The sequence below is a fragment of the Glycine max genome, chromosome 2, assembly GCF_000004515.6.
Source record: "Glycine max cultivar Williams 82 chromosome 2, Glycine_max_v4.0, whole genome shotgun sequence".
NCBI classification, from domain to species: Eukaryota; Viridiplantae; Streptophyta; class Magnoliopsida; order Fabales; family Fabaceae; genus Glycine; species Glycine max.
Genome location: NC_016089.4, coordinates 49,023,452 through 49,035,952, shown reverse-complemented (window position 1 = coordinate 49,035,952; position 12,501 = coordinate 49,023,452). Strand labels below are relative to the sequence as shown.

The 12,501-nt window shown below is 33.2% G+C and overlaps 4 protein-coding genes across 6 annotated transcripts; all 4 read right to left on the bottom strand.

Moving 5' to 3' along the window:
• Nucleotides 1-1,410: 1,410 nt before the first annotated feature.
• LOC100802354 (aspartate carbamoyltransferase 1, chloroplastic) lies at nucleotides 1,411-4,687 on the bottom strand. Of its 3 annotated transcripts, none has more exons than XM_003519543.5 (6): nucleotides 4,549-4,687; nucleotides 3,631-4,165; nucleotides 3,398-3,537; nucleotides 2,137-2,310; nucleotides 1,804-2,040; nucleotides 1,411-1,701 (listed from the first exon to the last, which is right to left on the bottom strand). In XM_003519543.5, exons 2-6 carry the CDS (start codon nucleotides 4,145-4,147, stop codon nucleotides 1,594-1,596), a joined length of 1,176 nt encoding a protein of 391 aa, XP_003519591.1. In that variant the 5' UTR covers nucleotides 4,148-4,165; nucleotides 4,549-4,687; the 3' UTR covers nucleotides 1,411-1,593. The 3 variants fall into 3 exon arrangements, with proteins under 3 accessions (XP_003519591.1, XP_040865527.1, XP_040865524.1); XM_041009593.1 differs by lacking the exon at nucleotides 4,549-4,687 and adding an exon at nucleotides 4,343-4,487; XM_041009590.1 differs by having other exon boundaries at nucleotides 3,398-4,165; nucleotides 4,343-4,630.
• A 588-nt stretch (nucleotides 4,688-5,275) lies between these two features.
• Nucleotides 5,276-6,725, bottom strand: LOC102667867 (probable WRKY transcription factor 31). Its single transcript, XM_006576060.4, has 3 exons — nucleotides 6,401-6,725; nucleotides 6,036-6,149; nucleotides 5,276-5,941 (listed from the first exon to the last, which is right to left on the bottom strand). The coding sequence occupies exons 1-3, from the start codon at nucleotides 6,716-6,718 to the stop codon at nucleotides 5,480-5,482; spliced, it is 894 nt and encodes a 297-aa protein (XP_006576123.3). The 5' UTR covers nucleotides 6,719-6,725; the 3' UTR covers nucleotides 5,276-5,479.
• Nucleotides 6,726-6,851: 126 nt separating this feature from the next.
• Nucleotides 6,852-7,626, bottom strand: LOC121174315 (WRKY transcription factor 42-like). Its single transcript, XM_041013459.1, has 4 exons — nucleotides 7,456-7,626; nucleotides 7,217-7,315; nucleotides 6,950-7,090; nucleotides 6,852-6,866 (listed from the first exon to the last, which is right to left on the bottom strand). Exons 1-4 carry the CDS (start codon nucleotides 7,624-7,626, stop codon nucleotides 6,852-6,854), a joined length of 426 nt encoding a protein of 141 aa, XP_040869393.1.
• Nucleotides 7,627-9,263: 1,637 nt separating this feature from the next.
• On the bottom strand, nucleotides 9,264-11,696 carry LOC100801812 (transcription factor IIIA). Its single transcript, XM_003518481.5, has 6 exons — nucleotides 11,436-11,696; nucleotides 11,166-11,300; nucleotides 10,365-10,656; nucleotides 9,996-10,234; nucleotides 9,741-9,884; nucleotides 9,264-9,646 (listed from the first exon to the last, which is right to left on the bottom strand). Exons 1-6 carry the CDS (start codon nucleotides 11,562-11,564, stop codon nucleotides 9,497-9,499), a joined length of 1,089 nt encoding a protein of 362 aa, XP_003518529.1. The 5' UTR covers nucleotides 11,565-11,696; the 3' UTR covers nucleotides 9,264-9,496.
• Nucleotides 11,697-12,501: the final 805 nt, after the last annotated feature.

Here is a 12,501-nt window from a genome sequence, read left to right as displayed (position 1 = left end):
CTTTTTTGGGTCAGTACAGTACAACAAGGTCTAAAAGAAATGTCGAATCAGAGTGGGCCACTTCGGGCCTAGCATATTTTGTTAGCTTTATCCAACTTTCTTGATAAATTGGGTAGGTTAACTTATTGATTTGTAATTTTAATTAAATTTAATAAATACAAAGAAAGATCACACATTCACACTTCTTTTGAGAGTTTGAACGCAAGTTTTTGCCTTGTCCCATGTTCCAAGGGATCGACTTGCTAGTTATGGTTTGACTTTATATAGACAATGCAAGGTTTTTGATTTTGTTTCGTCTTTTATTTCAAAGGTTTGTTCTAGCAGATGTATCTTCAACTCTTTTTCCTCGCCGGTTTTAATTTTATCTAGTCTCGGTGCCCTCGTCATTCACAATAAAAAAAAAGTCTCAAGTTTCAACATTTATTGGGTAGGAGAAATAGGAAGATATTTTATGGGTCTCGTGTATAAAAACATTTCTCTCCTACGTTGTCATGAAATACGAGGGAAATTTTTATTGTATTTGCTCTATTTATTTATTAAAATTAAATAATTTTTTACAAGATAAAAAATAATAAATTTTGTGTGAAAGAATAAATAATATAATAAAAAGTTTAAAGTTTTCAAGTTAAATTTATTTTTAAATTGATACAATTTATACAATTATTTTATTTTTTCCTTTACTTTCTTTCTCATTTTTTCCTTTTCTTATGTTTCTCAATTTATATAACCCAAACGATTTCTTTCTCATTTTTTCCCTTTTCTATTGTGTTTCTCTTTTACTTCTAATCCAAACCCAATATTCTGACACATTATCATCCAATCACTAAATACAAAATACTGTATATAATAAATTTGTTAACTTTTATAGGAATTATTTAAAAAAAATATACTATCGATTAGATGTTAGTGTAGAAGATTTTACAATAACAATGCATAACTATTAAATTCTATAATATAGGTACTTGCTCAAGAAAAGAGACGTCTATCATAAGGCAACCAAGTCAAAACGCAGCATAAGAACGTTTGCATGGTTACATTTGTAAAAACAAACAATTATGCAGGATTTGGTGGGTCTCATAAAATGGGGTTAAGAAAATAAATGATACGTGGATCATTCAAACGAAGACTACTTTGTTAGTTTGCAGATTGTGCATTTGCCTTCCAGAGTTTCAACTTCTCATTATATGAGTAGAATTAGACGGTGCAAGCAAAGTTGAATCCATAATTTGATGATATGCAGATTATTCCGTGGGACACATGCAACATGGTCCGGTTTCTTGTTATGGAAAACTACCAAGGTTATGTGGATGTTAGAAACTTCCTCGTTATAATAATTTTGGTTCTTTATATTATTATAACTTAGTGACTGTAGCTTGCACTGAGGTGGAAAAAACTTGCATTTCAAGGAAATTTTACTCAAAAAGAAAATTTTATTTCTCCCTCTCTCACTGTATTTGTGACGCCTACAAATAGAAAAACTGCATTTGGACACACAGTAGATACATGCTAAAATGCAAGGAAAGGAAACAAAGAAAACAACTAAATTTTTTTGACATTAGATCATCCCATTCACTTTGAAAAGTGAATGCATCCTTACCAACCAAGAAGCAATACCTTTAAGAGAGCCATCCTAATATATAGACCATTCTTTGCCTGCCGAAAGTAAGCAGCTCTTGGATCACTATCAACATCCACCGTAATCTGCTTGAAATTAAGGGACCAATTTTAGTTTATTTAATCTTAATGCTTGCATTCGTATCGGGAGCACATATATCACATAACATGGCAATAATATGGGCTTACCTCATCAAGTCTTGGAAGAGGGTGCATAACCACGGCATGTTTTTGCATCACATTTAAAACATCTTGATTTACAATATACTTGCCTCTTGCCTCCTCATAAAGTTCAATTTTCTCTCCAAATCTTTCTTTCTGAATGCGAGTTTGATAAACCACATTGCACTTAGAAGCCACTTCCATCAAATCAGCACTTTCTTCCCACTCCACTCCCTTTGATGTCAGATAGTCTTTTATGTCATCCTATGAAAAGAAAAAATTCCATAACTCATTTTGTCCTGTAACTTCCCAACATCTTATCCTGTTCATGAAATCGTGACTAGTATTTGCAACAATTACCTTCATTTTAACCACGTTAGGAGAGACAAAATAAATTTTCACGTCCTGATACTTGGCTAGTAAGTATGCAAGTGAGCGAACTGTTCTCCCATTAGCAAGGTCTCCCACAAGCCCAACTCTAATTCCGTCCAGTTTCCCTATCTCTCTTTCAATGGTATAAACATCTAGCAGTGCCTGAGCAGTTTGAAAAAGAAAGAGTTTTTAAACAAAAAAAAAAGTATCATCCATTTACCACTCAAATTATATAATACAATAGAATACAAGAGCAATAAATAAAAAGTCACAAAAATTCCCAACTAACATGGAATCACCTTGCCAAGTGTAAACAAACTAGTAAACTAGTAAAATATATAAGAAGGTATGTACCTAAAGAATAAAGTATACTAGAAGGAACTCTCAGATGGAAAAGTCCATGATATGTTGTTACAAATGGCTAGAGAACTGGTGTGTACTTAAGATATACCCAGGAAGTTACCATCTCAAATCCTTGATGTCAAGCATTTCAATAGAAAAATGGAACTGTGCATTTAGATTCATACTTCAATTGGTTTTTGGCTTCTAACCCTTATTTTGTATATCCGATGCAATTTTGGTTGATTGAAAATAAATTTCTTTTCCCCAAGAAACAGAAAGGTGCAATGCAATTTTCTCCTCTACCCAATCAACTTCTCCTCAGAAATTATATGGAGAACTTGGCCCTTTCTGTTTCAAATTCATGAGATGGCATCAGCAGAATAAGGGGGTTTGTTTTAAAGTTTCTGTGGCAGTGGAATACACAGTAACCTTAAGAATTTTGATTGGGAGTAGCAAGTCTTGGAAACAGACTTGTTAACTGATTTTTCCCTGTGTTTGGAAATATGTCTGGCAGGGAACAAATCAGGTCAAATCAACAAATGATGCAAAATCTACAGTTAGTAACTGCAATTCAGATGTGAAAAACCATGTCCACAAGGACCATGACACGTGACAAGGCACGCTATTTATAGTTATGCTTCCACAAAATTGCTCAGCAGCAAAAGCTTATCTATCATAGTTCAATGCTAATTCATGGCTTTAACAAAAAGGTGGCAAACGCCACAAATGAAAATGAAATGGCACAATCTCTGCAGTCAAAATGTACTCTATACATGCATGCTGTAGCTCAGAGTAACAGACTCAAGATTACTTTGAAAAATAAATCATCCTATGATAATATCTATTTGACATTCTCTGTGAAGCATCAGATTTCTAAACTGTAATTATTGTGGCTAATTCCTCATACCTGTGAGGGATGCTGTCCAGGGCCATCCCCTGCATTGATTACAGGAATGCTAGCAGTTGTTGCTGCTCTTTTGGCAGCACCACTTTCAAAGTGCCTCATCACAATTATATCAGAGTAACCTTCAACCGTTCTTATTGTATCTACAAGAAGTATAGTTCCATGAAACTCTAATTTTAGATAGAATAACAATGAAATGAACCCACTAAGTACTAACAAAACTTTGAAGGGCATACCTTCAAGCGTCTCTCCTTTAGCAGCAGATGAAAACTCCCTTGCATTCTCAGTTGTGAGAACATCCCCACCCAATCTTTTCATGGCAGACTCAAATGAAAGCCTAGTTCTAGTGGATGGCTCATAAAACAAAGTAGCCATGAGGTAACCCTTTAGCATTTGGCTCCTAGATGACTTGCTTTCAATGCTCTCCATGCTCCTTGCAACTTCAAATATGGCATTGAGAGTCTCTCTGTCAAATTGCTGAGCCTCAATCACATCGTGAAGGTGAAATTTTTGCCCCATGGAGAATGAGGGTGCACTTTCCACTTGAAGGGCCCCTGCCCTCCACAGAATCTCATCACCTTTTTGTGAAAGTTTAGATTTTTCCAAAACTCCTGAATGCCCAAATGGTGTTTTTGACTTTAAATGATTCCATGGCTGATTGAGCAAACCGCATGGAGAGGATTTTGCAGCCACTTTGGGATGAGACACACCCACATGCATAGAGCAGGAGAATAGAAAAGAAGCAGCGCTCATTGTGTTCTTTTGGAGTGGCTACACAAGGCAAAGTACTTATATGTTATTACAGAACCACACAAATAACCATTAATTACATACTCAAATTTCAAATCATTCAACTCTCTCAACATAGGAAGCAAAAGGGCATGCAAGTAACTTGAAAAGATATTGAAAAAAAGATAAAATGAATTAAACTGGTTTGAGTGGAATCACTTTATTCTATGCCAGAAACAAGAGGAATCACTTGACTATAAAGGCATATGCTTTAAAAACCACGCTTCAGAATAGACGGCAGAAGAATCCGGACCAAAAAACTATTGAAGATGATAAGAGAGGAAAAAAAAACACAGGAAGTAAGATCAATCCAGCACAGATTTTCTACAAAAAATAAGGAAAAGTTTAGAGAAGAAATAGAATACCGTGAGTGAAGGTTGTGTTGTGGGAAATGAGTAGTTTTTGTTTTATTTTGAAGGCAGACAACGGCTACAAAACAGCGTTGCTACCGTGCAAGAAGGAACAATATGTAGGCTATATATATAAGAGGAGACGACCTGGTTTAAAAGTAAACCTTGGTTGGGTAGGCTTTATAAAAAAACATTATTCCAAAAATACCCTTTTCTCATAAACCCGATTTGAATCAATAAATATGTAAATCATGATTACGTTGAATAATACTTGGGACAATTAAAAAAATCTTATTGTATTTCCGCTCTATATTTTATCAATGAAATTATGTTTCCTTTATTTATTTTTTTCACCCCTTTAACACAATGAAAATATATTTCAAATATATTTCAGTTATATATTTTTTATGGTTTTTAAATAATTATAAATATAAGTTAATTTTTAAAAGTAATCAAATTAATTGCTGCACAACATAATTTTTTTAACATTCAAATTAAATAAATTAAGGGATAATTTATCATTTTTAATAGTAGTTAGAATCATTTATTAATAGTAATCAAATCAATCATGATATTAGTTTATATTATAATTAATTTTATTACAGCTAAAATGATAACTTATATCATCATTAATTCAAATTTTAATAATAAAAAAGTAATTCATATCACAATTAATTTTTTTTACTGGCATATCACAATTAATTGAAAAAGGTAAATGAGTGGGAGTTCTAATTTTGTTGTCACTTTTTTTTAATTAAATCAAAATTAAAAAAAAAATACAAACCCATGCGTGGAAAATAATGGTGAACGTCTTTGTGCCAAACAAATTCGTAAGAACAAAAATCTCTATACCTATCTTGAATATGAAAACGATCAAAACAAAATAAATTTGCAAAATTAAGGAAATGACACCAATAACAGAAGCCTTATGCATTATTATATTGCACTACTCATCTCCACTTGTACTATTGGTGGCATTGGTGTTTGAATGTGAAGTTCCCATGACAGATGTTATAGCTGCCACAAGAGCTGCAGTGAAATTGGGGTCTGCAGTGGCTGCATTTAATATGTTAGCAAACGATGAATTTGTGTCCATTCCCTGTCCAAATATTTTAGGGACTGACATGAACTTATGAGCCAAAAGTGGGGATAGGAGGCCAAGTTGGCCCAGTGGTAATTCCCTTTGTAGCTGTGAGGAATTGGTTGCATTTTGAGTGAGGTCCAATGTGATGGTGGGAAATGGGGCTGAGGCAGAGAGAGTTGCCATGTTCCGAGAGCATGGAAGTGAAGCACTTTCTAATATGCTTGGCATTGAGGCAGCTACAGATGTTGTGGGAGGGAGTGGATGGTTATGCTGCCCTTCATATGTTGTGATCAGCACACTTCTGTCTTCAGCACACCTTTGTACCTATCAGCAAACATAAATTCACTTTCAATATTGCTTAAATTAGCTAGCCTCAGCACAAGAAAGAACACTTTTCCTAGCAATTAAGAGTGCATACCTGTTTCCGCACTGGACAACCAGTACTCATTGTGCAACGATAATAGGCTCTTGGCCAAGGATTCCCTTTCGCCATCTTCTGCCCATACTTTCTCCATTGGCATCCATCTGCAATCTGTTATAATAAATTCATCCCACATAAAATTAACACGTAAATGTGTTTTCATGAAACAAGAAATTAATGCGTGCAAACTTCACCCACGTAAATTACATCCCTTTTCATTAGAGATCACCAATTAGCTAGCTAATTAGGCTGAATTTGTTAATAGGTACGTAAATCACATGATGCATGTTCCTGTATGTTGGAGATCATAGAGTTGCATTTGCCAATTAATTTTATTTTATCTTATTATATAGTTTACCAACCATTGAAGAATATGATTTTGCTCGAACTGACACACGAGCTTTCTTGATCATTGACATGGTTTCTGAAGCTGGATCCAATCTAGGAACTTTGTTAGAGAATTCTTGTTCAGTACTTATCTGCCTCCCTTCCATTCTAGCTTTTGTACTTTCCCTTCCAGCAGTAGAATCCAACTTATATGCCTCCAAAACAGCAATATCTTTGCCATGTCCTAACTCAACCATGCTTTTGCTTTCTCTCAGTTTTCCCTCAGAAGATTGCTGGGAATTAGGCTCATCCTTCTCAGCAACACCAATGTCTAAAAATGACCTTGGAACCATATCTTCTTTTTCCCCTATCACTCCGTTATTCTACACAAAACCAAATAAAAAAAGCAAGTACACATACATGTTTTCAGCATTGAATATATATGTGATCAAATGCCAGATCTATTTTTTGAAACTCTAAATTTTATTAAGATATATGGATCTATCAAGTAGACTCATACCACTACTTAATCATTAAATCAGTTCTTTGATATTCAATGTTATATAAACAAATAAATAAATTACCCCATGGCTATGATGCTTCTGTGTTAGCTTGACAAGTTGCATGCGTAGGGTGTTGCAGTTATTGTTCACCTGATCAACCAACTCTCTTAAGCGTTGATTCTCAGCATTCATTTGGTCCAATTCAGTTAACAAAGCTATAAACTATATCCATAGGAATAAAGTAATATTAATTACTATATATCCATCTTAAACCGTGCAACCTGTTTGATAAAATTATATCTATAAATCAAACCATATGGACCAAGACCCAACAACTAATTAGCGTACCTCGTTGCTCTTATCATCCATAGTTTCCAATGCCGCATCTTCCTCCGTTGATCTATTATTGACATCGGTATCATTCTTCGTAAGAAGATCTAAGCTAGTCTATATATAAGTTAACAACAAGAACAGAATAGTAAGAGTTACATACGTGCCCATATATAATTAAGGTGAAAATTAGAATAATTAAATAAATTTAAGGAAATTAAATATGAGTTTGACTACATATATAATATAAGACATACATCAACATGAAGGTCTTCCACTCTTTGATGATCATCATCATTTGCACTCACTTTTCTCTTCTGAGCAAAGAAATCAAGCTCATCCATGACAAGCGGTGTCCCTCTAAACGACATGATTGGATCAGAAGAATTACTAACATTCACAATGGCATCATTCCAAGTGGGTTCCATGTTTATATAATAATAATAATAATATATAACTCTTCCTGTTGAATAAGTCTTAATTATGTTAGTGTGCTTGGATGAGTATCAAAGAGGAGTCACGTAGTTGTGCCCACATGTTTTTTAAAGGGAGAATTGAAGGAATGGAGAGAGAAGGCTACGTAGTAGAAGTCAGAGATATATAGAGAGATGCAAGGGAGTCGGCAACAAAAAATGGGTTTTGACTAAGACCAAATATTATGTGTGACATTAATATATATATCAAGAAAAGATTTGAAAACTGAAACGTGGCTGTTTTCTAAAGGAGAAACGACAGGAATGACAATGAAAGAGACTCTGACTTAGACTATTTACTATTTACGTACTAGGGCATGCAATGTCCCACTATATGTAATTTACTATTTAAAGATTAAATATTTTAAAGAAAAAAAATTCAATTCAACCATTTCAGTTTTCTTAATATCTTCTCTAGTTGGTTTGATTTAAATTTTAAATCAAACCCAATGCAATTGGTTGAATTTGTTTTGAGTTGTAATCTTATTTTTATCTTTCTTTGAAGAAATTATTAAATAAATGGTAAAATATATTAAAGATAGTAAAAAAAATTCAAAAAAAATTAAAACTTAAAATAAATCATTTAATTATGTTATTATATATCTTAATCAAATATACTTTTCATAAATAAGTAAAATTATGTAATAATTTTACAATAAGTGATATCATAAATTTATACATATGTAAGTTTAGTTTGGATTGGATCAATATCCAAAATCAAAATCGAAATCTGGTCTATCCTATTTTTTTTTGTTTTTCAGTTTTAAAATTTTCAATTTTCAGTTTATTTAATTTTTTATTTTTTTATTTGCTTTTTCAGTTATAATTAGATTGAATTGGTTTATAAACACTCAAAAGTGTATATGTATAATTAATGTAAAAAAATCCTATAAACTAAATGTAAAAAAATAATGGATCCAACCATTGAAAGTCGACAATTTTTTTATTTTTATTTTCACATGTTTAAACTAGAGAAGGAGATTAACACTTGAAAGATCCTCTATGTATAACAAAAGATGTCACGCATTGACTTTTCAAACCACTTATAATTTTCTTTTTTGGGTAGAGTTGTTTTTTTTTTATCAACTTTATTTTTTGAGAGATTATTAACAGCTTATACAAAAACGTTAATAGCGATTTAAGAAGAAAAAAAATTATGATTTTGAAAACAATAATAAAGTTAACCATGTTAAAAAAAGTCAATGAGTTATTTATTATTAAACAAGGGAAAAAAGAAAATTTTGGTTGCCAATGAAGAGAGTGGCATAAATATATGCTTATGCTCGTGATTTATAAGTCACATAGCTGCTGGATCTCATAGCAACGGACCTTTTCTTTTGGTGCCTAATGTTAAGGGTTCCTTGAAATAACACTACGCTTTTAAACTTCAAAAGTATTTTTAGTTTAGTACAAACTGCAAAGGACAATGTATTAATAAAAACTGTTTCATTCTATTATTAAAAAAAATCTATACAATAAATAAAAAACTTTTATTTCATTGTGTTCCATTCCTTTTCATATCCTTCTACCAATTCAAACATAGCCAAAAAGCAAATGCCGATGAGAGCTTGCATATCACCTTCCAAACCAGATTATAAACAAATGCAGTTGTTTAAATTGCAAATTGGTACAACGGTTAATAGATTCGCTACACTATGGAATCTGTCATAACTCATAAGCATCAATCATTATTACACGTTGTTGTCCTAAATCCTATATATCTGTTAACAATAATCCAAACTGTATACATATTATATACTCGTGTCAACATGTTAAATTTACATTTTACCTACTAGTATTAGGAGCACAGAGTGCTAAATGCACTCTACTCACTATCCTGCATAAATAACCAATGTTCCAATTGACTAGGTGGGGTAACCCTCTTCCTAATTAACATTTCAACAGTGGGACATGTTCTCTTCCTTCCTCCCCTCGGCCTTGACCTGAACTCTTCATCAGCTTCTTCAAAATCCCCCTGAACCAAAGACAAAGCAAAGCCGTGTGACTATGACAATATCACTTATGATAGCCTTTGGCACAAAGGGAATAGGAAGGGAAAAAGAACTTACAAGGGTAAAAACATGTTTAGCAGTTTTTTCATGATTATCTCGCACATGTTTGTAAGCAAATCTCATGCCACAATCAGTAAACCCACACGCAAAAGGCTTTACATTAAAGTGCACAGCCTTCTTATGCTTGTCTAGATTAGATTTCTGTTGACACAACCATGAACAAATTAAAAGAAAGTTCAACTTGCAACCAAATTGAGAACTCAATTACAGTATACTAATGAGCAGAGTAAGGAATAAGAAGTCAAGTCTTACTCTTGAGAATGTGCAGCTGCAACCCTTAAACTCGCATTGAAAGGTCTCTGATGAACTGCCTTCAGCTTCATGTGATCGAAGATGGCGCTTAATATTCTTCTTCAGTTGCTTTGTCCCGCAAATGTCACAGGTCATATACTGATGGGAGGACTTCACATGGGCTTGAAGGCACTGGACATTAGTGAAATGTTTCAAGCAACCAGGCTCTAAGCACACCATATCTACTGATTCCAAATTAACTGCGGAATAAAGGCTTTATTCAAAATTGCACCCAACATCTTTCACAAATCTAAATAAACAAGCACCTTGCAAACATCCCGTGAAAATTTCATTAATTCATACAAAAACACCAAAAGGAACAGAACCTACCATGAGAATCTTCATGTTTTTGTAGCTGTGATGCATATCTAAAAACCTTTCCACAGCCAATCTCTGGACACATATGCTGTTTGTGACTTTTGTCACTACTGGTAGTGGTAGAACTGTCATCATGAATCTCCTCAGTATGTCTTTTCATATTGCTTTGCAAAGAGAACTCACTGTTGCAATTCTCAACAGGGCACTTAAAAATCTTCCCTTCATGCTGTAGAAGGTGCCGAGTCAGGTGGTCCTTTCTTCTGTAACTTGCCTGACAATCATCGACAGCACACACAAATGGCCTCTGGAACCACCACAAAATACTGTTAAAGCAAGAAACTAAAACCCAAAAAACACACACATAAAAGTATCATGATGCTCTGACAAGAACAAAACACAAATGAACAAACAGCCAACCTCAATTTTGGACAGAGCGTGACCGAGGCATCCTTGATGGAGCTTCACAGGAGGTCACCCTACCTGATACTAATCCATCAAGTCCATATATGCTGCCTCGCGCATTTTGGAGATCTTTCTCTGGGATCCAATGCTTCACACTATTAACCCATAATTTTCCAATGATTTTAGAAACTTATAGATTACTTTCCTGCAAAATATGTATCTTCAGTCTATAAAACAACTAGCACAATCAAGTCACAACCCAAAGCCTGTCTTCCGCAAATCAAATGTTTCTCAAGGAACACAACGGTCTATAAGACATAGCTTTTAAATACAGTTTTCTTATGTGCTTTTAGAGTTTGACTGTATCCAACTTATTTTTCTTATATAATAATTAATCAAGAGTTCAAATACCTCAAGTGAATGACTTTGCATGTGCTGCAACAAATAGGCGTGTTTTTTGAAAGTGGCACCACATTCCTCGCAACTGTTCGATTTCGAAGCCTCTGCTTCGGGATCTCTTTCAGCTCTTGCTTTTTCATACTCTTCCTAAAAACACATCAAAAGTCAACAACAGAATCATACATAACCCTACATATTGATCTAATTGCAATAATTCAAACAACGCTGGTTGAAAACGGTTTTCTTTTGCAGAAGTGAAAGTAAAATTAAAAAGAAGGGTACCTTGTGGTGCAAATTGATGTGGGAGGTGATAAGGGTTTTTTTGGATCTGCAGATACCGCAGTACTCGCAGTAATAGCGTCTGATATCTTTGTATTTGGGCCTTTCTTCAATTTCTACGGCTTCGCACATTTTTTCTGGTCAAGAGATAAAGACAAGAATTGGAGATTCCAACTATTCGATACGCTGATTAGGGTTTTCTGGGAGGGTCAGGACTGTGCTGTGCGCAGCTGCGTTGTGAAACTCCTAATGTGAGCGAGTAAGCCTAGGGTTCTTGGCAACTGAAGGATTATATAGAGTTACTAAACGATGTCGTTTACCTAGTTTAATGCCCGCCGCTTAAATACATGATTATTTTATCTCTTTTAGAGTGTTTGGATGAACAGATGAAAAAAAAAAAAGAATATAAATTAAATTTTGTCTTTAATATTATTTTTCTTCTTTCCATCAAACCCACCATTAAAATATTCAATTCAATGAATTTTTTTAATTATATTTTTTTATAAACATATGAATAAATATTTTCATATATGATTTAAAATTAAATACAAAATAGACCGATACAATCATTTATTAAAACTTAAAATTAATATGATTTAATTTGAATTTAAAGATTATTTTAACTTATAACTCATCCAAATTATGTTTAAAAGTTTATTTAAATTGTAATTTTGATCCGTCTTTTTACATAAATTTTTTATTTTGGTCTTTTAGAAAATTTATTATAACCAATGTTATGAAAGTTCGTCTCATCAGTCTCTCGATTGAGATAATGGGGGTAATGAGTCAGTAGGTTAGTAGTCAAATCGGTAGAATAATAACTGGTCATGTATGATATGATATATATTAAAAAATTTAATATATATATATATATATAGTATAAGTATATAACTAATATTATTTTATTAAAAAAAATCCATTCATACTCCAAAGTCTAAAATAACAATTAAAGTATCAATGTTGATAACACAAGTTCACAAATAATAATTCGATAATACAATTACACAAGTTCATATAAATAATAATTTAATAATACAATTACAGAAATCTCAAGGTTTTTCAGAGAGAT